Source organism: Theropithecus gelada, chromosome 4 (assembly GCF_003255815.1).
Source record: "Theropithecus gelada isolate Dixy chromosome 4, Tgel_1.0, whole genome shotgun sequence".
Taxonomy (NCBI): Eukaryota; Metazoa; Chordata; class Mammalia; order Primates; family Cercopithecidae; genus Theropithecus; species Theropithecus gelada.
In genome coordinates this window covers 106,655,959-106,682,799 of record NC_037671.1, presented here as the reverse complement: position 1 = coordinate 106,682,799, position 26,841 = coordinate 106,655,959, and the positions used below count along the sequence as shown (strand labels likewise).

The window sequence follows — 26,841 nt, the reverse complement described above, 5'->3', positions numbered from 1 at the left end:
AGGAAAGTTTTCAATACTTCACTATTAAGTATAATATTGGCTGTGGAGTGTTCTGTGGATACCTTTGGACAGATTAAGGAAGTTCCATTCTATTCCTCCTTTGCCAAAAGTTTTTAAAATCATTTATAGTGCTAAATTTTATCAAAATTGCTGCTGCAGCTATTACTTTATTCTGTTAACGGTTTTACCTTAACAGAGGTTTTACTTTGTTAATTATATTGACTGATTTTTAAAATTTAAACCAACCTTGCATTCCTAGAAAAAAAAAATCTAAATAGTCATATGTATTAACATTTTGTATATATTATTGGCTTTGGTTTGCTATAATTTTGCTCAGTATTTTTGCATCAATGTTCAGGATGAACAGAAGTTTTCCTTTTTTTTTTTTTTTTTAGACAGAGTCTCGCTGTCACACAGGCTGGAGTGCAGTGTTGTAATCTTGGCTTACTACAACCTCTACCTCCCAGGTTCAAGCAATTCTCATGCCTCAGCCTCCCAAGTAGCTGGGACTACAGGCATGTGCCACCATGCCCAGCTTATTTTTGTATTTTTAGTAGAGACAGGATTTTGCCATGTTGCCCAGGCCAGTCTCAAACTCCTGAGTTCAAGTGATCCCCCCACCTTGGCCTCCCAAAGTGCTAGGAATACAGGTGTGAGCCACCACACCCAGCCAGAAGTTTTCAATTTTAATGTAATAAAATTACATTAAATTATTGTTTCCCCTACTTACAATGACCTTCACATGTAATGTGATCAATGTTATGCTGAGATCATAAAATAAGTCTAAGTATTTATTTCTTCTCCTATTCTCTGAAAAAGTTTCTCCAACTTCTTTTTTGTTGTTGTTTTGGTTTTGTTGTTGTTGTTTTTCTTAAATGTTTCATAGAATTTACCATTGAAGCCATCTAGGTCTGGAAGATTCTTTGTAGAAAAGATTCAATTATTTTATTTCTTCCATAGATACAAGACTACTCAAGTTTTCTATTTCTTCTGTCTGTTTTGGTAAGTTAAACTAATGTGATGTCTCTGTCAAAGAAACTTTGGGAATTATTCTAGTAATCACTATGCATAACATCAAAATGATTAGTTCTAATAGCATATGAACCTTTTTATTTACTCACATTTCATATTTTCTAGCACTTGGTGTCTTAAAAAATGTTAAATCTTATTATTTCATTCACTGTTTGTTCAAAGTAAAAAGTAACAATCATTAAAAGTTGTCCCAAGCAGCATAAATCTTTCATCAGACTTCTGGCTGCTATAACTATACATATACGCAGTTTGCTTTATATCTGTTCAATTAACAAGTACATATCAAAGCATATTAAAACATACCCCCTCAAATCATAAAATCAGGAGAGCAACTAACCATACAAGTCACAAAACAAGGATTTTATAAATATAGGGAAGTAACAGATCACCTAAGCTAACCACATCATTTTGCAGACAAGGAAACTAACGCTTAGAGAAACTACCTTATTCAAGATTACATGGCCAATAAATGGCAGAGCTGGCATTAGCAACCCAGGTCTCCTGGTTCTTGCTCTGGCAGTCTTCACCACATCATGCTACCACTCAAATTATACATTTCATCTGGCATTAAAAATGACAGAACACACTAAAATATGCCTTACACACTTTCAAGAACCCTTAACTATAAAGAGAACAATAAAGCAGGACCCACATCATAGTGGCTAACATTTTCAGGTTTCATTTTGGATCTTTTTTTATCACTTTGAATTTTAAATTACTATCTTCTAGCCTATATTAAGTTTCAGGCACCATTTCCCCTCAACTGTATAAATATAACAGTTATTGATTATCTGCCTATAGACTTTTTGCTACTCCACTTTAATTACCCTTGTAGTCCTACCATCCACCCTCCATATGCAACTAAAATTATATCATACATTCCAAAGTCAAACTAGAATGATGTTTTGATCATATGCCAACAGTACTATTAAGTTCTTGGTAGTCACGGATGATGACATATATCTGTATTTCTAGCACAACGTAAAGAACATTCAGTAAATACTTAACTGACTGAAATACTGGCATAGTGTTTTGGATAATCCAGTGGTTAAGGATATAGGCTAAGGAGACATAATGTATAGGTTCAAATATCAGCTCTGCCACTCAGTATCTGTGTAACCTCAGGCAAGTTGCTCAACTTTTCTGGGCCTCAGTTTTCTCATCTGTAAAACAAGGTTAATAATAGCATCCACATAGAGTTGTGAAAATTAAATGACATAAATCTATTAGCACAACGCATAATACATGCTCAGAAACTATTAGCTATGATGAGATTATATCATTACATTATTAAGTACTCTTATTTCTGCCATTCATCATTAATTCCTCCTGTCCTTATCCTAAGTGATTGGGAAAACTGAGGGTTCAGTGAACTCTTTTTCTTTCTTTCTTTTTTTTTTTTGAGAATTGCAACTGGTTCATAAATAGTAAGTCATCCCAATCCCATTAACTCTAGGTAATTTTATTTAATAATCATATTTTAAAAGTTGGACAAATAAAGTCCAAAGCAATTTTGATTAAATCCTGTTTTCTCAATGGCTATTTGGAACACATCATCATATGCAAGCCCCAAGAATATTGAATAACAGATAAAATAAATAATAACCATAATGCAAACCACATTCTCATTCCCATTTCCCTGCAAGTACAACTTCATGTCGGAATTATAAAAGCCAAAAAGTAACATGCTTATTAACTGTGGGTTACTCAGCTATATACAGAGGGTAGCAGACCACGTGACTGTTTCCATATTCTCCGTTAAGCTAATGGTTCCTTAGAGCCCAGTTCTTATAACCCCTTAGGAATTTCAAGATTTGCCTGAAAAAATATATCATATTTCCCTGACTATAATGGAACTCAAATTAGGAAAACTAACTGAAAAGCAAACCATCCTGGAGGCCAGGAAATGGTCGTTGTTTTCAAAGAAAGACAAGACATTTCTGCACACAGGAAATCAAGCTGGTTTTAGGGGATTGATCTTATCTTGCTCCACACAAACCTGTGTGGGCCATGTGGACATGCTCTTCCTTTTACTTCAAATGTGCGAACATGGTAAGAAATAAGAATAAGCGCACTTTTCATTTGAGGTAAAAGACACTTCATTGAAGACTGCCACATAAATGCATAAAGAGAAGTATATTCCCTCTTTTTTTCACATTTCATTTCATTTTAAAGTATTCAGAGATTTACAGGGATTCTGGACTTGGAATAGGCAAGTTATAAGCCTCTGGGAAAACCTGTCAAAAGATTCAGATCTAAAATGTGGTTTTCTAGGTATACAGTGTTTTCTGCAGCAGGAAAGCTCTCACTAGAAAAAGTTGCTTCATTTCATTTTTCCTCGTGAACAAAAACAATCACACTGATAGTTTTATTAATTTAAAAAAAAATTCTTGGGAGCAAAATGTTGTCATGGAGCAAACCCGAAACTAGAGGGGAAAAAGTCCTGGTTTGAGTCTCAACTGGGCCAGGGTCTACCCTGGCTACTTTGACCAGAAGTTGACAAGGTGGGGAGACCCAAACCTGCCCTACCACTGCAGAAAACTGATGGCCAGTCAATGCAGCCAAGCGCTATTACACTTGTAAAGCAGTGAAGACCATTATAAGGCCTTTGACAAAGATGTGTATCCAAAATCCCTTCTGAGTGCTTTACCTCAATCATCAAACTTGGAGGGGACCAAATTTAATGCTCAATTAAAATCAGAGAAGGCCAAATATCTTAATGAAGACTCACTACAGCACAGTTCTTACAATCCATGCCTAAGCCCTTTACAGGCATGATCATCTTCGAATGAAGTCTCAAAGGGTTGAACCCATGCTAAAGTCTCTAACATGAGATGAATTACAGCCAAGTTACAGTTTAATTAACCTAAGTTATCTTTCAAAATTCTCTCTGATATATTTTTTGCCACTTCAGATTATGTTCATGATGTGATTTTTTAAATTAGCAAAGGAGGTTTTTACATTTGTTCAAACTGAAAGAATAAAGACGTGTTTGCACAAAAAGAAAGTGTTGGTCAATACTTTTATTATTTTCTAATATTCTTATGACAGTTTTCTTCATGGCTTGCCTATATGACAAAGCCTTATTCTGTTCATTTCCTAGAGTCTGCAAAAAAGTCTGTGATTATTATTTAAGGATCATGGTGATTCCCTTCACTGCATGGGGGCGGGGGATGGGGAAAGCAAAAGCAAAGCTATTATCCTGTGTTTATAACACATCTGTTACCATAGTAATGCCTGTGATGTCACAAACTATACCAAGGGCCAGAGGCTGTCTCTGTTGGGGGAAAGGCAGCACAGAGTTGGAAGATGAATGCACACATGTGTGGCCAGAGCAGGGTCAATGCTGTGGTAACCACCAAGACACAGGAGCTCCCCTTCTCCAGAGAAAAGGGAAGGCAGGGCCAGAAGAGCAATTCTTCAGGCCCAGAAGTAAGCTACACCCACAATTCTGTATGCAGCTGTGAGAAAGGAGAGTGGAAATCCAAGTGAATGCAGTATCACCATGTTCCCAATCATGAGTATTCCACTGGGCCCACTGGCTGCCAAGACATGGATGGGATCCAGTGGTAAGCCTGCCCCAGCACATGAAACACATGCTTGGGAAACAGTACCTGACTGGATGGAGCCCTCTGGTAACCCCAAAGAGAAGCAACTTGCCTCATGATGGCAAGAACTGTAAAATTTTACCCCTATGGGCCATCCACGTTTATAGAACCACAGATTCTCAGGGTTAGGGAAGAACTCATCGAGTATCCCCAAAAATGTGGACTTGAAAAAGTAACTTTTAGCCGGAAGAGAGTGTATGTCCTGTCATTGGGGTATCTGGAAGTAGTATATTAATAGGCATTATTATTCTGATACAATCTAGGGAAATTTTGTAAGAATATGCTAAAAGGCAATTTACATTAAAAAGAATTTTGGATTAGGAGTCAGAAGACCTCAGTACCAGTCTTGGCTCAAGTACTTAGAAGCCATGTGACCTTGAAAAAGCCATTTAACCCTATTTGAACTTCAGCTCTTTAAATTCAATATCTAACATGCTATTTCCCAGAGTTACATGAAGCCCAAATTAAATAAAATAATCAATGTGAATAAATTTCATAAAGTCTAAAAAAAATTAATAAAATAAAAGGCATTATTAGCATTTTCACATAGCCAGTTTACAGTAATTTGAACACTAACACAGGAATCCAAAGCATACATGTGATCCTCATCTTCCCTATATGGAGAGGTGAACTTGCATGATACAGTCAACGCTAAATTATTCAAGGGCTGATTATCAAGGGGCCTTTTGCTCCTAGCCACTGTACCCTTTGTTTGTTTCCCCACAGGAATGCCGCATTAACCTACATACAGCTAGAAAACTGACAGCATATCTCAACTCAATTACCTTGAATCACAACTCTGGTAAAAGTTTCAGCAATGGAAGAGTTAAAATGATTCACTAGATGGAAGTTCTGGATAATTTGTTGACTTTAGCCACGGATAATTAAGAGTGATGGAATCCTCATTTCACTATCAAGGAAGCTGTGGTCAAGGTCGAACAGGTTGGGACTAATCCAGACAAAACATTAGTATTTTCTCAGTGAAATGCTTATATATGTGCAATAAGATTTGAGTATCAGTCATTCATTCATTTATTCAACAAATATTGTGACAGAGCTCACCAAACACCCTGAAAACTCACTATTTTCCTGCCCTTGTACTTCCTTTCTTGAAATATTACATAGTGCACCTCAGCAAAGTCCACAGTCTGACTCTTTGAAACTCTAGTCACCTTCCTGCTATCAGGAGACTTTGGCTAATCTTACCCTAGCACAAGCAGCAAATTATGCCCCGGGCCAAACCCGGCCCACTGCCTTCTTTGTAAATAAAGCTTTATTGGAACACAGCCACACCCATTTCTTTCTGTATTATCTATGGCTGCCTTTCTGCTCCAACAGAAGAGCTCTGTAGTTGTGATAGAGACAGTATGGTCTAAAAAGTCTAAAATACTATCTGACCCTTTACAGAAAAGGTTTGCAGACCCCTGCCCTAGATAGTATGACTAAATCAAAATTCAACTTTCCTATAAGTTCCTGCTTGGTAACTAAGAGAATAAGCTCCTTAAAAGTAGAGAATCTTTTTGTATCTTTGTCTTGTCATATAGAACCCTTGAGTAGGACAGAATCAAAGTTGAGAGCAGAGACAGAAAATTAAACATGTCCTTCCCTACATTTTATTTTCAACAGATGAGCGCCTTGGAATTCCATGGAAGACAGCACAAAACCAATAAAACCACTGGTGTTCAGTTACTCTGGCTTCTAATTCCTCAGAGTTCCTACATCTAAGACTTTCAAGGCTCAATTTTTGGCCTCTGTCCCTTCACATATTTATTTCCTGATCTGATGTGGAATTAGAGTTAAATAGGAGCTGTGTGCTTGAATTCCACGTGGCTGGCTCACCAGGAAACTCCAGGGCAGGTTTTTTGGCATGCCAAACTTATGTTAGCCTCAGCTATGCTAATTTCTAAAGCTGTTTGCTTTGCTCAAATAAATCTTAGAGATCAATTTGCATTTGGATGTACACCTTCTTATGCACAATTTATTTGCATGATAACTCTAGGGCAGAAAAAAAGAAAAAAGGTCTGGTTTTGTGTGGCAGGCACTATGCTAAGGGCTTTACATACATTTTCTTTTTGAGATGGAGTTTCGCTCTTCTTGCCCAGGCTGGAATGCAATGGTGCGATCTTGGCTCACCGCAGCCTCCGCCTCCCAGGTTCAAGCGATTCTCCTACCTCAGCCTCCCTAGTAGCTGGGATTACAGGCATGTGCCATCACACCAGGCTAATTTTGTATTTTTAGTAGAAATGGGGTTTCTCCATGTTGGTCCGGCTGGTCTCGAACTCCTGATCTCAGGTGATCCACCCACCTTGGCCTCCCAAAGTGCTGGGATTACAGGCATGAGCCACCACGCCCAGCCTTACGTACATTTTCTTATCTCATCTCGACAACAACCACATGAGGTAGGGGTGGGATCCCCATTCTACAGATGAGAAAACTGAAGGGAAAAGAGCTTATATAACTTGTCCGCGTTCAAAGAGGTGGTATGTGACAAGGCCTAGATTTGAACCCAATCTGTCTGAATCTGAACCCCATGTAATTGTCACTTACTCATACTACCTTATTGATACCCTCATCATCATCTCCCCTCCCCTAAGCCACTGGGCATATATTCAAACATAAACTGTACATTTACAAAATCAGTTACCCTTTTTTTCCCACTTGGCCTATGTAAAATATGTCTTTGGTCCTTGGGAAATAAATATGGACCCCTCTATATCACAAAACAATCAACCAAAGAAGAATAGGGACATTAGTAAGGCAAACTTTATGTGATACACCAATTACATTAGTAATTAGTAGACAAATACAATTACAAGTGATTTTGACAGGTAAATGGATTTTAATGACATATCTAAGACCTCAATATGAAAGGACATTTTTTTTTTTTTGAGATGGAGTCTCACTCTGTCACCCAGGCTGGAGTGCAGTGGCATGATCTCAGCTCACTGCAGCCTCCACCTCCTGGGCTCAAGCAATTCTCCTACATCAGCCTCCCGAGTAGCTGGGATTACAGGTGCCCGCCAACACACCCGGTTAATTTTCGCAGTTTTAGTAGAGACAGGGTTTCTCCACGTTGGCCAGGCTAGTCTTGAACTCCTGACCTCAGGTGATCCACTCGCCTTGGCCTCCCAAAGTGCTGGGATTACAGGCGTGAGCCACCATGCCAGGCTGAAGGGACATTTTTACTGCTAAAATGTAGCAGACCAAGCAAAAGAATGTAGCAGGAACCATGAAGGAAAATGAGAGTAACACTTAGAATACAGTGCAAGTGTATCTATAACATAGGCCGAGGAACTTGTATCTACAAATTTCTTCACTGTTTATGGACGCATAACCAAATACCTATCTTCCCTAATAAAAACACAAACATTAGCTTTAGTATGTTATAGTAAGTACTGCTGTTGAAACTCAGTTTTATCATTGTTCAATTCAACACACAGAAAAATAACCAGCGTTACAACTAAACACTCTAGGATGATTCCAACATTTTATAGCGAGCCAGATACAATATTATTTTTTTTTTTTTTTTTTTGAGACGGAGTCTCGCTCTGCCGCCCAGGCTGGAGTGCAGTGGCCGGATCTCAGCCACTGCAAGCTCCGCCTCCCGGGTTCCCGCCTTTCTCCTGCCTCAGCCTCCCGAGTAGCTGGGACTACAGGCGCCCGCCACCTCGCCCGGCTAATTTTTTTGTATTTTTTAGTAGAGACGGGGTTTCACCGTGTTAGCCAGGATGGTCTCGATCTCCTGACCTCGTGATCCGCCCGTCTCGGCCTCCCAAAGTGCTGGGATTACAGGCTTGAGCCACCGCGCCCGGCCACAATATTATTTAACTTCTCTGTGTGAAACATACCTATAGCCCAGCTTGCAATATCACATAACACTCAGCCCACTGCCATCTAGATCTAATACACTGCCATCTAATTTTCAGGAAATATAAAAGAATGAATTACATTCTCATACAAGTGAAAGATTTCCATTAAAAAAAGAAAAGAAAAGAAAAACTATCAGAGAGGTTTCCAGGAATTAGAAAGAACTCTGTGTGGAGAAGATACATAATCTTCAGGGGTGTCCAACATTTGAGCTTCCCTGGGCCACATTAGAAGAAGAATTATCTTGTCTTGGGCCACACATAAAATACATTAACAATAACGATAGCTGATGAGATTAAAAAATTGTTTTAGGGCCCGGCATGGTGGCTCACACCTGTAATCCCAGCACTTTGGGAGGCCGAGGCAGGTGGATCACCTGAGGTCAGGAGTTCAAGACCAGCCTGGCCAACATGGTGAAACCCCGTATCTACTAAAAACATAAAAATTAGCCAGGCACAGTGGTGAGTGGCTGTAATCCCAGCTACTTGAGAGGCTGAGGAAGGAGAATCACTTGAACTCTGGAGGCAGAGGTTGCAGTGAGCCAAGATAGCGCCACTGCACTCCAGCCTGGGCGAGAAGAGTGAAACTCCGTCTCGGAAAAAAAAAAAAAAATTAAATCTCAAAAAATAACTTGTAATGTTTTAAGAAAGTTTACAAATTTGTGTTGGGCCACAGGTTGGACAAGCTTAATCTAGGTGGTTTCTCTAGTAGATTTCGAGGAAGGCATGTAGAAGAACAAGCCTGCCACATGCCCTTTTATAAAACTATCCCTCCCCTCAGGAGACCCCAGAGGAGAGGCGGCCCTCCTTATGCACCACCCAGTTCAACCATGGTCACTTTTCCTTTTTGTTGAGACGGAGTTGTGCTCTTGTTGCCCAGGTTGGAGTGCAGTGGCGCGATCTCGGCCCACGGCAACCTCTGCCTCCCAGGTTCAAGCGATCCTTCCGCCTCGGCCTCCGGAGTAGCTGGGATTACTAGCTAATCCCAAAATACTAATTTTTTGTATTTTTAGTAGAGACAGGGTTTCATCATGTTGGCCAGGCTGGTCTCAAACTCCTGACCTCAGGTGATCCGCCCACCTTGGCCTCCCAAAGTGCAGGGATTACAGGCCAACCATGGTTACTTTTTTCTTACTAAACAGTCATTGTCTATATCTTATTTTTAAAAACCATTTTATGTTTTTTTCTCATTTTAAACAGATGACTTCAGAGAAGGAAAATAACATTGTTTTGTAGTCAGTGGTAGAAAAGGTTTATTGTCAGTTGAAAGTTTATAGCCTAAGTAGTAGTAGGTAAGGAAATTTTCCTAATATGACAATAATACTCTAAGTAATGCCTGTATCAACATTTCTTACCTATAAGGTCCCTAAGACAGCCTCTACCAAAGTTAACTTGAGCATTTAATAATTATTCATAAGATAGTTAAAACAACTTTCTATGAATTGTTATCACTGAAAACACCAGTAGTGACTTACCTGCTGGTGGCTTTATGAAAGGTGGTGGAATTAAAGGTACAATAATGGGCACATTGCCATGATCCTTTGACCCTGCAGGTGAGTCACTGAGTCCATTTCCAGTGGCAAGCCCTGAATAGCCTGTGCTTATATTGTATGGTGAAATAACACTGTCCTCGGGTAATTTTGGTTTTGGCAAAGAATTTTCTGCAAAAGAAAAAAATCATATTCAACATGACCAAAGAACGTAATGCAGTAGACTTAAATTTTTCCTAATTTTCTCAAGTAAAATGGCCATGAACCAAAGAAATTTTTTCTTGCAAATCTTTAAACAATGTACTAGAACTCCAGTTCATCCAGGAACTTTTTAGTCTGGTTACCATAAATTTCCAACGGGTTCCTTTATAATTTGTTCCACTATGATAGCTAATATTCCAGTTGAATCATGGTGATAAATTTTAGCACTGTAAAATTCCATAGAAAATTGAGAAGTGGTGGCTGGGCGAGGTGGCTCACGCCTGTAATCCCAGTACTTTGGGAGGCCAAGGAGGATGGATCGCCTGAGGTCAGGAGTTCAAAATCATCCTGGCCAACATGGTGAAACCCCGTCTCTACTAAAAATACAAAAAATTAGCCAGGCATGGTGATGTGTGCCTGTAGTCCCAGCTATTCGGGAGGCTAAGGTAAGAGAATCACTTGAATCTGGGAGGCAGAGGTTGCAGTGAGCTGAGATCATGCTACTGCACTCCAGACAGAGTGAGACTCCATCTCAAAAAACAAAAACAAAACAAAACAAAACTGAGAGGTGGCCAGGCACTATGGCTCAGGCCTGTAATCCCAGCACTTCAAGAGGCCAAGGCAGGCAAACCACTCAAGGCCAGGAGTTTGAAACCAGCCTGGCCAACATGGTAAGACCCCCGTCTCTACTAAAAATACAAAAATCAGCCAGGCATAGTGGCACACCCCTGTAATGCCAGCTACTTGGGAGGTTGAGGCACAAGAATCGCTTGAACCCAGGAGGCGGAGGTTGTAGTGAATTGAGATCGCGCCACTGCACTCCAGCTTAGGTGACAGAGCAAGATTCTGTCTCCAAAAAAAAAAAAAGAAAGAAAAGAAAATTAAGAGGCAATTAACCTTTTTTTCCATGTACAACATGATATACAGCAAACATAGCTCTCTGGCTACCAGGGGAAAGCCTAAAACATGCCCTCCAGCATTGTAACTAGGTCCCACTGTATTATAAACTTATATCATAATATAATCACATGAACCAATGAGAAAGAAGCAGGGAAGAAAACTGATGCTTCACAAGGTATGGATAATACCCATTGAAAAATAACAAAAATAAAAATTTGTAAAACTTACAATGATATGAGCTTTGTACATCGTATCCTTGCATGTGAATCACTTAAAAAAAACAAATGAACAAAAACCTCAACCATGGTAAATAACTTTTTCCTTCTATAGCATATCCTGGCATGCTGTATGTTCCCCAGAAGCAAAGATTATTACCTAGGCCAAGTATTATATGAGCTATTAGTTTATAGAATACAAACTCATGACGTGCATTTTTCATTTACAGTGAAATTGATGATACTATCTCCGTAGCATGATGTGTACAATTTTATAGTAAGCTTAACATAAAATTTGTCATGTACACTCAATTCCACTTGCCTGCAGGACAGCTCAATTACATTTCCTTGCTTGGCATATATGAAGGGAAAGCTCTATCTTAAAGACTGAAAATAAAATGTTTGAACAGGTAGTTTATGCCAACAGATTTTGAATGCAATGCAAATATTGATCAAATTGCCAGTGATGATGTACAATTTGTTTTACCCACATTTTATTAAAGTTCCTTAAATGGGTTGCTTCTTCACATACTTCTCTTCTTTGACAAGCAAGCTCTCATTCCTAATTTAGGTTCATAAATTCAGTATTCATACAGACTTCCCCCATGAGATATCTGGCACTGCTATCCACTGGTAGAATCGGTGTTAATTCAGCTCTGCCAAGGCTCTGTAATTTTCACTCTTTAGCTGGGCTTTGATTAAAAAATTCTTAAAGAGTAATATAGGCTCTAATCATCTACCACTCTCTTACTCCTCTTTTTACCTTATTCAAGTGTGTGGGGGCAGGGAAAGAATGAAAACGTCAAGCAAAACAAAAATAGTACTACCATTTAGATTTCCCACTGAAAAAATAAAAAGGAAGGAGGATTACCAAACTAACAGTGAATCTCTCTAGCAGTCTGAAGATCTAAACCTAACATTTCACTTAACAGAAGCCCCAGTCCCCAACAACTGATATCTATCAAAGGCATCAGGAAACTCTAGTTAGCAAACATTGTCCCTTTCTTTAAATTTGTATGCAGGACCATGGCACTTAGGTCGCTAGTCCCTATCTAGTTCTCCCATAGCTGGGAGGAGATTAAGTTGTGTCTATTTTTGTTTTATGTTGTTCTTTTATATTTCTGCAGAATTCTGCTTATGGGAAAGCACTATTGGGGATGTATGTTTAAATCAACCATTGGCATAATCAACAAAATGAGTCCCAAAGCAACTCAATTCTGGCAGGTTGAGATAGTTAATCCTTCTTTGCATGAACAAAAGGACATTAAATGTCATTACCTTTGAGAACAGAAATGTGCTGCCGGCTCTCCCCATCTGTAGGGTAGCTCCTGAATTCAATATCTTCACCATCTTTTAATTCAACCTTATCATAGCCATACCAGCCAAGGAGTTCATTCATGGTGTTTTCTGCAAAGTTCTGAAAGAGAAGCATAGGTAGTACTACTTATTTCTATAATCAATAACTACTTGAAAAGAATGCATAAATTGAATTCTGCTTGTCCTACCCCATTTATTTGCTGCCCTGCCTCACTTCCCCTAGTGTGGTGTTCATTTTTCAAATAATGTTCAAAAACGATAATGTTTTTAAATCTTAGGATGATGCATTCAATTATGACAGGGCTTCAGATATTTGTAATTTAAAGATAATAAGATAATAAGGTACTACATTTGTTAGTTTTGCCTGTGAATAGGAAGTCATATTTTAGCTTATTAGTCTATGAAGTCTATATCTAACATCAATACAAAAATATTGAAAGGTGAATCACAAAAACAGCTAAGAAAAGATTTTGAAAATGAAAACAACCTTTTGTGGTTCAGATCAATTTAAATTAAAATTGCTTTCTGATTTAGGTGTTGTTTTCTTAACATAACTCTTATTGCAGATAAAGCCAAATTTCAACAAAGAAAAATTTCACAATTGTTAACAGTACCATACAGAAAGCTAGGTTACAATAGGTTACAAGGGTCTTTCTTTTTTATTTTTTTCCTTCTGCAAGAGTTTTTTTCAAAAATCAGGCCAGGCACAGTGGCTCACGCCTGTAATCCCAGCACTTTGGAAGGCTGAGGTGGACAGATCACTTGAGATGATGAGTTCAAGACCAGCCTGGGCAATATGGTGAAACCCCATGTCTACCAAAAAAATGCCCTGGTGGCACACACTTCTAATCCCAGCTACTCGGGAGGCTGAGGCAGGAGAATCGCTTGAACCTGGGAGGCAGAGGTTGCAGTGAGCTGAGATCACACCACTGCACTCTAGCCTGGGCAACAGAGCAAGGCTCCATCTCAAAAAAAATTTTTTTTTAAAAATCAATGCATAAGTTGCTTTATATTAGTGACAGGTTCTTTCTCCATAAAATCAAAGGTCACTAAGATTGTCTTCTGACAAGTAACATAAAAGTACCAAATAACTTTAAAGTTACTAGCCAGCCCAGATTTGGGATACTGTAAGAAAACATTTTATAAACTATAAATCAATACATAAATGTAAGATAATATCACTGTTGCTGTTGTTATGGATATCATACTTTGAAAATAATAAGTATAATTGGACAGATTTAATATCTTACATTAAAGTGACTATATCTTAGTACCTTATCAATTGCTATACCTGGAAACAAGATGTAAGACTCTGTGTGTTAATGACCTTAATGCTTGTGTGTGCCTTAAACATTCCTATCTGGCAGGGAACCATGAGCTTCCTAAGCTGAGCTAGAAAAACTATGTATTCTAACCTTCTTTGTGGCTCAAAGAATCTTTTATTATCCTTCTGAGAAGCTGTCATTTCTGAATTACACTGCGATGTATAATTTATATACCTGAAACAAAGCACCAAGGCTAAGCGAGAGTGTGCACAGTCTCAACGTGTGAGTTCCATGTTTTCTTGAATTTCACGACTTTAAATTTCAGCAGGGGTTGCATAAAAAATAAAAGACATTACACTACTGACTCCACAAAAACAAACCTGGCATTTCAAACTACCCACAGAATGCTAGGTTTTTTGCTTTAGTACCCACTTAAGCTCTGAACTCCAACTGGGTCAATCTGTGATGGTACAGTGTATTAACCATTAAGAAAAACTAGCCAGATTGATTCAGTGTTACCATTCGCAAGGCCAACAGTCAGTCATATCAAGCTTTAGTGAGGCATTTATTCTCTCTGATGGCTGGTCGTGTCCACATTAAATAGACATACTTTTCATGAATGCACAAAAATATGATCAATATGAATAATAAGTTCAGCAACTTTAGGAATATCACTGAGGAGGACTGGGTTGAAAGCTGCCCCACTAAATCAAAAGAGATCTCTTTAATGAGGCGTCAGTCTCCCCAACACCTAATTTCTTTCACTGAGATGAGAGCCTGGCTTGAGAATGACAATCCCTAGGCACACAAATAGAGGTCCTCTATCAATGGTCTGGCAGCAGAAATCTCCAAGGATGAGGCTTATACTTTTCATCAAAAAACCAATTCCCAACAGCATTAAAAGCCAAATGCAAGCCATCCGATTGGTCGGTGTGCCATTTGCCCCAATCTCTAAAAAAACTGTGCCAAGACGGAATATCTTTTGCATATACCCTAGTGACTATATCCAGTTTTATAGACTGGTCATCTATGGGTGCCACCTTCTCCTGTTTCTGTCTAGCCTCTGAAGTCACACAAAGGCTGTGAATGCTTAATTCATGGAGCAACCCTCTAGCCAAGGATATAGATTTGTTTTAGTCTAGCTGCAAAGCCATTCAGCCTTTCAGAACCAGTTCCAGGGATGGGATCCAGAAGTTTTAGACATTTGGGTAAAAACTGAAACCTCACCTGGAATATTAACACCAAATTCACATTATTTGAGCATCAAAACTGCATCAGTTTAGTTTATATGGTTTGTGCTGAAAAGTCAGAGGCTTCATGGAACAATCAATATGAACTTGATCTATTCCATGATTTTCAAGTTACTATAAATGTCAGGGTAAATAAACTCTAAAACATTCCCTTTCTTGTCATGGAAAATAAAAATAAACACCTTAATGTTTTGATATACTGCTACAAAAGCAGAAAACAAAGGTTTATATAACTTCAAGCCATAAATCTCAAAGCTTTCACGAAAGGGGCAAGATGAAAGAGAAAATGATCACGAAAGTTTCTTGTAGTACGGTTACAAGAAATGACTATTACTTCTGTTGTATACACTATTGTATGAAGAAGTCAAAGGACTCCAAGGAATCAAAAATTTTTAATTTTAAATTTCAAGGTGAAGTTTGATGCTAGATATGTCATAGTTCATTATGGTGCTAAACCAAAGTAAATAAAATATATTTTTAACATTATCCTCCAAGAAACATATTCTTTTTCCTTTTCCTTTTTTTTTTTTTTTTTAGACAGGGTCTCACTCTGTGGGCCAAACTGGAGTGCAGTGGCACAATCCTGGTTCACTGCGACCTCCACCTCCTGGGCTCAAGTGCCTCAGCCTCCCAAATAGGTGGGAGTACAGGCGCGAGCCACCATGCCCAGCTAATTTTTCTATTTTTGCAGAGACAGGGTTCACCATGTTGGCCAGGCTGGTCTCAAACTCCTGACCTCAAGTGATCCACCTGCTTCAGCCTCCCAAAGTGCTGGGATTACAGGTGTGAGCTACTGTGCCTGAAGAAACATAATATATTCTGAGACATGAATTTAATGTTTATGACCTATAAAGATTTTCAAGTCTTTCTAGCAGAGAATTACAACAGTTACTTTTCAGCATTTTTTTTGTATTATTATCCCTTAAAAAGGAATTTCCTATTTAAAAAGTTATTCACTTCCTAAGTTTCTTTTATATATACATATATATATGAAAAATAATAAAGGTAATAGTAGTTAAAATGCAGAGAGATTTTTGAGATAGGGATGTTCAGTAATAAAACAAGCCACTGAACTAAGGCAGGTTATGAAATCTGCCTCCCCCAAAATCTTTACCCAGCATTTCTCCTGGAGACCTAGGGCAGGAAATGAAGTAGAGTCTCTTTTGTTAAGAGTCCCTCCTAGTTTTAGGATTCTGTAAAATCAAAGAACTTCTACTTATACAAGAAATAAAAGAAAAAAATACCTTTTGCAAAGAAATTTCATAATTACAGTGATCATACCTCATGAATTTTACTGAGTCACTATTTCAAATATTTTATCATTGCTCCCATAAATCATCAAAATGTGCCAGAGATTTCAGTATTTTGGCATTTGAACTACATTTTGCAGACTGCTTCTTGACCTTGGAAGTGACACAAAAATAATCTCTCAAACCATGTGGTCCAATTTGGATTTGGAAAATAGGTCACTGTAATTATAATAATGTCTAATAGTCTTATAGCACTTTACAGTGTTTCTATATCTTTTAATTCTCCTGATCTTTTCAATAACCCTACGTGTTAGGTATTTGATTTCCACAATAAACTTTTGGTGAACCTATATGACATCCTCTTATTACGACAGAAAATTAGAGCATCAAAAAGGTAAAAGACAGGCATGAGAGATCTAGTAAAGTCAAAACTAAAATATGTATTTTCTAATTCTTAAGCCAGATCTCTTTCTACTATAAATTCTGTACTTCCCAATGTGTCCGCAATTCCAAAGAAGCTACCTCCCGGACCAATCGAAGAGCTGCAAAGATGTCACGTAAGAGGATGTCAATATCATATATAAAGAGATTTCTAAATAGGGCATATCTACTTACGTTGAGACTTTGCTTGCTTTTGGATGTGAACATTGACCTCTACATTCCTTAACAGGGGTGCTCAAGATTCACAATTAAAATGGAATCTCCTCATTTTACAATGTTTTGATACTACATCTAACTCTAACTGCTTTGTACTTCTAATACCTAATTTCTCTGCCTCTTTCCTTCCCTCTCCAATTCTCCTCTCTCACCTCCAGGGGTTCATAAGGAAAAAAGACAATCCTAACATTTAGTCTGAAAGCACAATCTCTTCTGATAATTAAAATAAAAACAAAAACAAAAAGGTCACAGAAAGACAGGTGGAAAGGAAATTTTACTATTTCTTTACTCCTCCTGAGTTCTTCCTAGACCAGCAAAATCATTTTTGTTGGATCTTAACTGCCAGGATATTCATCAAACACCTTCCTTATTCAACTGGAAGTACTGTACAAATGTCAAAGTTCAACCTACATGATTTTTTTTCCTTTCTGAGAAGCTGTGAATGACACTACGTGATTTTTTATTGAACATTTTACCAGGTAAATAATAAAGAGTTGACTTCAAAACACTTTGAAAATAGCAGTAATTACAAATTCTCAAAATACCTCTGAAACACAAGTACTTCAAAATCTTCAAAAAGAACTGGTGATTTTATTTATTTTGAAAATAACAAATAGATTTTAAAACATAGATACTGATTTTTTCATACCAGGCCTTGCAAAACTGAATGTCAATGTGCTTTCAAATTTGTATTCTACCCAAGACAGCAGGAAGTATTCAAAGAGGCCCCAGTCACTCACCCAATGAGGGGCAAGTCATGCCCTTCCCCTCTCCATAAACATCATTCCCATTTTCACTGCAAGTCCCAGTTCTAGTAAAACATGTCATCTATTTCAAATACAACGTAAGTTACCTGAGGGCAGGAACCCTTAATTTCATTTTATGCCTCACCTAACATAATGCTTAGCACTTAATCCAGTCACAAATATTTATTTAAATGCATAGTTACAGAGAAATGATCAAATAAAATTCAGGAAAACCTGATTTTAAAAATAAGTATGTAAAAGCTTAAAAATTATAATATGTAGTATTAGTAAGCACTCTCATGCTATTGGGAATTTAAATTGCTACAACTGTAAGAAAGAGTAATTTGACTCTATGCATTAAAAGCCTTAAAATTGTACATACCCTTTGACTTAGCAATTTTACTTCTAGGGACTGTTGAAACTATCCTAGGAAAATAGCTATGGGAATATGCATGTTTCAGGAATGTTTATCTCAGTGTTGTTTTCTTAGAAACAAACTAAATGCCAAACAATAGGAATTCTAGTTAAATAAATTATAGTTTGGGCATATAATGGAATACTATTTTGCCACTAAAATAAATACTGTAGATAAATTTTTATTGCCACGAAAAGCTATTAACAGTATATTAAGTTTTAAAAGGAAGGTTAGTACAGTATGAGTTTTTTAATAAAATCTATATATCATATATAAAGGACATAAAAAGACAAATCAAAATGTTGACAGTAATTGTATCTGGGTGGGGAAATTACAGGCTTTGTTTTTCTTTTTGCTTATTTCTATTGCCTACTCTACTATTTTTGTCATGTCCATGTATTATTTTCATAAAAATAAAAAACTAGTTTTAATTAAAAATTAACACATAGTCTCAGTCACAGACAACTACATCAGCGATAGTCACAGTCCTAATGACAACAAAAAGGATATGTCGGTTACATTACTTAACTTCAAAACATTCTGACACCCATTATCCAAGAAAGTGGAGCACATGAGAAACGCTTTCAAAGGAAAAAGAAACTCCCAATTCCAAACAACTGCGAAAGCATGGGGCAAAAAATGCTACTATCTCTGCTAGTTAAGGTTATGAATAGTGGAATGATGGTTATTTCTGGAAAACAGTTTATCTCCCTTTCCATCTCCATATGCTCTGACTTACTTCTGGGGTAGATATCTATTAAGCATCATTGGACTCATTAATAGAGATAAAGAAAGGGAATCTGCAGAAGATAGGCAGAAGCCTTGTTCAAGTTCCAGAGTGAAGCAGGAATTGAATCTGATTAGAAGTCAGTTTCTAGCTCTATTCTCAGGCCTGGCCCAGGGCTGAGTCTGAGTTGTCTTTCTTAACACAGACCCAGTGGATCAGTTCTATTTTATGGTTTTGCCAAGAAAAAGGTCATGACATAAAATTTAAATAGTGCAAAAGAAATATTTGAAGAGCCCTTTGCAGATTACAAAGTACTTCCTCATTTATGATCCCACTGGATCCAATGGTATAGTTAGGACGAGCCGCTCCCCACAGATGACCCACTAGAGGGTCATCAATGTGCATGAAATAGTAAGGGTGGCCAGATTCCCACTCTCAGTGCAGACTTTACATACTGAACCCTGCTGTTTTTACCTGAACTACAGCTTTCAAGCTTGAAATTCTTTGAAGATGGTTCCTATGCTCCATTTCGGTTCATTCTGCAGAATTGTTCTTTGCCACAACACAATGATTTTAATGCAGAGGACACATCATTAACACTAATACCCAGCTCTGGCCTGGAACAGGCTGGAAAAGAAAGTCTTACTCTCTTATTGATATATCCTAAATTGGATGGCTATATAATTGGCATATGAAACCAAAATCATGTGGTTCTGCATATAAAATGTACAGTGTTTTACTGTCTCGTCGTGATACAGAGCAGACAATCATGTCCCCACATTTTAATCTGCTGCCAGGACATCAAATGTCCTAAAAGGGTCAAACAAATGCTGTGAAATTGTGAATAGCAGCCCTCAGGCTAACACTGTGGCAGGCATGGCAGGTGTACAGCTGTGTGCAGCTGTGTCCTTTCACAGCTGCAGAACTGCCTTAAAAAATCACCAAGACTTGTTACATCGTTTTCCTGTCTGTGCCAAAGTCACTAGCCTTAATGCAGCACAGAGTTCCACAGGCCTTTGGTTATATAAGAGATATTAACACCCATTGGTCTACAGATCCTAAAATATACATTCAGCAAATCTCACTTACCACATGCTTTCATGTCTGTTTACATGCTTCAATGGGCACTCTCAAAAACAAAGTCTTCTGTGTTTTTTTCCTTCCTCTTCTAACTTGTAATATCCCCTCTCCTTTAGGAACATATTCAATAATCTTATCAGCTTGATAGTACAAGTGTGGCTAAATTCACATTCCGCCAGAGGAAGTTTTAGACTTTAAGGATTTTGATGATATACCTTCTACTACTTCTAATAACTTTGTTAAGTATGAAGACTCAGTAAATAAAAGAGAATTTTATATAAGATATAAAAAGTTTGGTTACCCTAACAAGAGACTACCTTTTCCTAGAACTCTCCCTTTTAGAGAGCCACTGTGCTCGCTAATATTTGCCCTTTTTTGAGGCCCTGTTTTTTACTTTCCTTTAAAAATTCTGTTACCTCTTGGTTTCTGTAAGTCTGTCTTTCACACAAGGAGAGTAGGGCTTGGCTTCTCAGAGCAGTGCTTGGCAAGCACAGAGGCAGGAAACGCAGAAGGGAATGAGTCTGTCAGACTCATTTTCTTCTAGTTCAAATGTTTATTTCAGATTCAAGAGGAAGTGGAGTGGTTCCTTTCCATTTCCTCGTCTCTGGAACCTGCGAGTTGTATAAGTAAGTTTAGAGAATGATGCTCTACTGTACATCACACCAGTTCATGGATGGAGAAAGAGACTCTTCCCAGAAAACCCCTGTTTTGAACAGACCATAATACGTAACCCTCTAAGCTCTCACAGGACAGTCTTTTACAGGTTTAGCTTGAAGTCTTTGGCAGAACAAGTGAGAGCAAGGCTGAAGGCTCAGGAACATCTTATACCTGTTTCCAAGAGGCCAGGGCTATATGCCCACTAACATTAGTCCCCATCTCTGCCACGTGGCACACCTGAGGCCACTGCTTAGAGGGAGAGTCTAACATAATTTGTGAATGCCACAGTGGGATCTGGGGTCCTAAGTTCACTTTCTAAGTTCCTGAGAATTATGCTTCTGACACCAGGATAGAGTTTCAACAGCAAAACTTAAAATATACCTGTTTTAATAATGAGCCAATTTCAAACTTAAACATGCTGACTTTTCCAATCCACGCTCTGATTTCTCTCTCTCTCTTAAAATCAAGCTATTTATCTCACCAGCTCGGCTCTGCAACTTGCTTTATTGTCTATGCAATTGACACAGGTTATTTTTAATGCCAAATCGAGACCATCAGAAAACAAACTAGAAAATCTTGTGGTAAGTTTACTACTAAACTCTAACAGATGTGCCTGACTCAAATTGTAGGCATCAGGACTGAAGCGTAATTTTAGGTACAAATTACTTACTGAGAATATTTATAGACAGAAAACTTCTTCAGCAAAGAAGCATCTCTGACATTTAACACAGATTCTCCTGTAGTTTAGCAATTGATAAAGAAGTTAAACATTGTAAGTGCATTAATTATGGTTTGTTTAGGACAGTTTCCGGCACAGAATCCTTGATCTAATCATGCTGGTTTTGTCAAAGAATTTTAAAAGACAAAAATTGGACTCATAATCTCTACTCACAGTTTGGATATTTTGAGTTGTATTGTTGTTTGGTAGCTACTGATCACAAAAGATCTATGTGCCAAAACACATATCCTTAAGTGCATCAATATTTACCTTATACATATATTTACGCTTACACATTCACTAGTAGAAGTTAGTTTCTATATTATATCTACTATGCTCTGGATGAACTCCTGAAACTAATTAACCTTCCCATATGTCAGAATTCCCTCCTGACATTCATTTATTATGATACATGTGAGCTAACAGTATACCTGAGACATATTATATTAGATACAATCACGATATTCACTTTAGAAACATATACACTGCATTGCTGTCTGATTTTTAAAAATTCTCTCTACTAGCCACTAATTAAATAAGGCAAAGTAACTGTAAGTACATTAGTACAACCAATCTTTTTAATCAGGAAAAACCAGGATAAGGGAAGAAGAAAAGGAAAGATAAAGAAACATTGTAAAGGTCATAATGAGACAAACATTTCTACTTGAAGATATTTTCAGGGAGTACACTACAAGCAAGCTATGCCAAGTCATGTACTTTTCATACACAAAATTATATTGTATCAAATTTAAATTTGTTACAACTGCCATGTACATTAAACCAGTGATAACGAAAATGTAACTCAATATCTGATCTAGTGAAACAGCAACCAGCATTAGCTCTCAGCCACATGAAGACACTCTTCAATGCCATTACTGGTGTCAGCTAAACCTCAGCCAGTTTGTCTTCTCCAGCCATTTTAAAATAAATATGTGACTATCTCAATTAGGAAATCTTGAAGGAAGTCTCTATGATGAGGCAAGTTTGTTGCTCATTCTCAGTGCCCTGCATTTGCTGTACTTAAAATAGACACTTGTACCAATGTCCTTTCTATTACCCGAAGGGGGGAAAAAAATCACATACACACCAGTCCTTTTTCTTTCAGCTCACAGAGAAGCAACTCAATCCAACCAGTGTTGAAACCTGAGTAGGTCACTGTACACCACGATAAAATTCCCTAATCCCTGAGCCAAATCTCCCTAAGGAGGGCCTCCTCCTGATCCTCCACTTCCCAGGCTGACTTTTCCATTTGCTCTCTCCTCTTTCCCCCTTTCATTTCCCCTACCTTCAAGCCTTGATATGTGATCCGAGGTGGGGGCTCAGGTTTCCGTTTTTACAGCTTAGGCCACGCTAGCTGTATACATTCCTTTCTTTCTGCCGGGCAGTGATTACTTACCAGGGCTTAGTTTACACTGGTCCAGATGAAAGCCGTTCAGATGAAGGCAAACACAGCCAGGCAGCTCCAGCGGCACCGATATGAAGCTGCACAAGGCCACATTGTGTTCTCGGTGACATTTTGTTGCACACCACTATATACAGGGCAACCAACTTGTTATGTTACTCTACACTTAGGTTCAGGGAGCTAGAGGAGTAATAGTATCATGATGTTTGGGGAGGCGTTTTGTTGATGTGATTATTAATATTAAAAACAGAAAGATATTAAGGAGTTCAAAATAACCCTTCCACCTTTTGACTTTGAGAAACCACTTTTTAAGTGAGGACTTTTGGTGCTGTTATATTAGAATAATGCACCTAAACAATTCCACTAGATCTCGGGCATGGTATACTTGAACATGACTAAAAATTTTGGTTAGGGGTATTTTACTTTGGTCCAAAGCAGAGAGAAAATACTGATCCTACAGACAACTGAATTATTTGCTGTGTAAAACTTCTTATTTAATACTACTCTGGATTGAAAGGGTGAGGATTAAAACTTCAAATAGTGGGTGGTGATTTGGAAGGAAAATAACATTTTAAAAAGAGGAAATTTCTGTGCACCAAGGTTAATTCCATACTTAGTCCTGCAGCATCGGCTAAAAATTGTGTAATTTTTCCCCTTCACACAATGTTGTTTTTGTTTCTTCCTCACCAGTTCAGACAAACATCTGTTATACTGTAGAAGGACAACTATCTCCCAAACCACGGAGTATGCCTGCAGCCAAAATCAACAACGCGAGCCCCAAGCATCGAGCACAGTCAGCCTTTATATCCAGCCGGGATAACATTTCACATGTTTTGATTAAAATTAGCTAATTTGTAATTCTAGAACCTATGAAACTTAAAAGCTGCCATCCATATACATCACATTAGGCAGTGTTTTAAAGGGCCAGAGCTGGTTGCGATTTCCTAGTGGCTTTCACCTCTCTCCCCTTTCCCCACCCCCAACCTAAAATGAAATGCAAAAGTAATCTGGAAATGCAGGACAGTAGGCAAGGGTAAGTGAAGAAGGATGGTTATTATGGACTGTTTAAATTTTGTTCCTATCAAAAAACAACAACTTCTACTGGTCTTAAAAATATATATAACTGTCCATCATTGGAATCAACGGTGGTTTCCATCATAAGAAATGGTATTGATTTTCAAGGCAAATCTCCCTTAACTCTCCGTTGGACTCATGCTGCACCTCTAGCTTCCAGGTACTAAGTTCCTTATCCAGTAATAAAACCCCTAATTCTGATATTTAGGTTGCTTCTGACATTTCCGAGAGGAAAGTAAAGCTAAGCATATGCACCTAGGTACACATACATATATGATGTATATCCATGCGTCCCCTGCTAAGCGTGAGCTATGATAGAAAATGTTTGTTCTAATGAAGAAAGCGTCAAAGCTCAATAAATTTGACTTACTTGCATACCATTTTTATCCAGTTTGTCTTTTAAATACAAACTGAACCAAAACTGGCCAAGTAGTAGTATTTAGCCACCTGGTAGTATTAAGGATTTCATGCAGAAGATGGGGAACACCAAGAAGACCGCAAAATGCAAACCTGCTACTTTTTGATGGCTCGCAGAAAAATAAATTGTTTTAAATCAATAGAGACTCGTGAAATCAACACAGAATAAAACCCTCACCCAGGCAAAAGCCGCAACTTCATGGAAAATAAGGGGCTGGGGGGCAACGAGAGGGTCCGGAGCCGAGCAGTGCTCTTGTGCAATCGCTTTAACGCGAACAGCTGGAGCGCCAGGCTACTGCGCTCTCCACCTCTGGTGCACCGCTGGCCTGGCGGGGAGCCCGGCCTCGCCGAGAGGACTCCGGGCCGGCCTTTGGGAACAATGGGCAGGCGCCCTGCAAAGGCCGCCCTCAGACAGCTGTCCTCCAGCGGGGCTGGCCGGGGTCTGCTTCGCTGGGAAGTGAGGCAGGCAGAGGCGAGCGAGAGGCGGAGGCTGCCAGTGGAGAGGAGCGGGCGGGGGTGGGCGAGGCGAGCGGTCAGGACCGTGCCCAGACCCGCGCCTCTCGGGCCGCAGCTCGCCGGGCACTGACGGGCTCTTCACGCCGTCGCAGCTGGTTGGTTGGGGGGAAGCGGGATTGAGGAGAAGGAGGGTGAGCTAGGGGAGAGGGGTGGAATAGAGCTCTCTCCGGGGTGCCCCGGCCAGGTGGCTCCTAACTTTGGAGGGAACCTGAGAATGATTCCCAAAAAGCGGGGGAGAAACTGCACCGTCCACTGGGAAAGCCTCTTCCCCTGCCCACCGCCGCTCGGGTCCCCGGTGCCCTCGCTCTGAAACGCGCCAGTGCCAACCTGGGGTTCGTAAGGTTAAATAGTATGTGGTCCCCCCTCATCAAACCTGAGGTTGGCAACAATTTCGGGGATGTAGCCCGCGAGTTGGCCTCTGCTTTACACCTGGAGGCGCGGAGCCGTTCTGGGCATCCTACAGAAACTGACAAGCGCGCCCCGGTACCCCCCAGATCCATACCACGGCCCACGGGGAGCGGGCGCAAGTAAGAAGTCAGTCTCCCTGGCCCCCGAGATCCAAAAATACCTTCATCTCCTCATTGATCTCCCTTTTCACTGGGTGAGCCGGCTTCCTGCTCCGTTTATTTTCCGGAGGTCTCCCTTCTTTCTCCATTTCTGCCATGTTTTTGTGTCTGGTTTCTGTGGAGATGAAATGGCTGCTGCCGCCGCCGGCGGTGGTGGTGGTGGCGGCGGCGGCGGCGGCGGCGGTGGAGGTGGTGCTGATGGTGGCGAGGCTGGCGGAGGTAGCGGTGCTGGCGGGGCCGGGCCGGGCCGCGAGGGGGAGGGCGGGCGGGCGCCGAGAAGCGGGGTCTCTTCTAGCGGCGGAGGACGTCAGTGGCTGTCACGGGGAAGGGTAGTTCGAAGAGTCTCGGGGATGCCGCCGCCGCCGCTCCGGCTCCTGCTGCCGCCGCCGCCGCCGCCGCAGCCAACGCCGCCGCTGCTGCCGCTGCCCCTGCCGCCCTCGCTGCCGCTGCCGCTGCCGCTCCCGCCGCCGCCGCCGCCGGGCCGCATCCTCGGGGCCCCGTGGAGTCGTCAGCCATCTTCCGTCGCTCTGTCCGTCGGCATGGGCGCGGGGAGCGAGGGCCGGCGCGGAGAGCGGCCCCGGGCGTGCGTGCGCGGCTCTGTGTGAGCCCGGGAGAGCGCGCCAGCCCCGGCGCCCAGCGCCTCCAGCGAGCCGAGCCGGGGGCGGGCCGGGGGCTGGCGCGGGAGGAGGGGAGGGAGCGCGGCCGGGAGGGGGTCGGAGGGAGGGGAAAGGTGGGGGGGCGAGGACAGCCCCCAGGCTCTCGAGCGGGCGTGGCTTCCGCCGTCACTGGATACGCGGATGCTGCGCGGCTTCGGGGGCTGCTCGCGGCCTCCTGTTCATCCGCGGCGGGCACGGGCGGCTCGCGGCGCCCCCCGCGGCCGTTAACTCCCAGCCACGCGCCGGGGGCGCCGGCGCCCGCTCCGAACCCAGCCCTGCTCCTCAGCTCCGCGACGTGGGCTGGGTTGCGTGTGGAGTTGGTTTTTGAGCCCGTCCTAGGAGCCGCTGAGGAAGAATGAATGGGGGTGAAGCGAGGAGGTTGAGCGGTGGGAGGGCGCGAGACCTGAGGTCGCCTGGCTAGAGGGCCGCCGTCCCCCGGGGAGGGTTGACTGAGCCTGCCGCCTCGAGGGTGCAGCGCTGGGGTCTCGGGGGAAGGAACCCACAGCCCCGACGCGCTTCCCCCCACTGAGCTGCCAGGATAGAGTTTCCCCCTCCGGGGGCCACCGCAGAGTGCGCGGAGGCTGGAGACCCCTTGGAGAGGTCCCCGTGCCCGACCCGGCCGGTCCTTCACGCGGCGCTGCCTCGGACTGCGCTGGCAATGAAGCTTTTGCCTCGCAAAGAACCACTTAGAAGTAGGACATCTCGGCCTTCAGCCCCTTGATTTCTTTTTCCCCTTGTTCCTTCTCTCTTTATCTCTTTCTCACTTATGCTCTGCTTCAAAGCAACAGCTTTACGCGTGACCCCGCCTGCACCCTT

The 26,841-nt window shown here is 40.7% G+C and overlaps 1 protein-coding gene across 2 annotated transcripts in view; it reads right to left on the bottom strand.

Annotated features, from left to right (window-relative positions):
• The window catches only part of SOBP (sine oculis binding protein homolog), a 172,803-nt gene extending 146,813 nt beyond the window's left edge, over positions 1 to 25,990 (bottom strand). The window contains exons 1-3 of one of the 2 annotated variants that reach the window (XM_025383025.1): positions 25,372 to 25,990; positions 12,591 to 12,729; positions 9,982 to 10,167 (exon numbers count right to left, since the gene is read on the bottom strand). In XM_025383025.1, coding sequence (XP_025238810.1) covers positions 9,982 to 10,167; positions 12,591 to 12,729; positions 25,372 to 25,467 — 421 coding nt within the window. In that variant the 5' untranslated portion in view covers positions 25,468 to 25,990. The remainder of the gene's footprint in view (positions 1 to 9,981; positions 10,168 to 12,590; positions 12,730 to 25,371) is intronic. The other variant, XM_025383026.1, reaches the window with a different exon arrangement.
• Between the last annotated feature and the right edge of the window lie 851 nt (positions 25,991 to 26,841).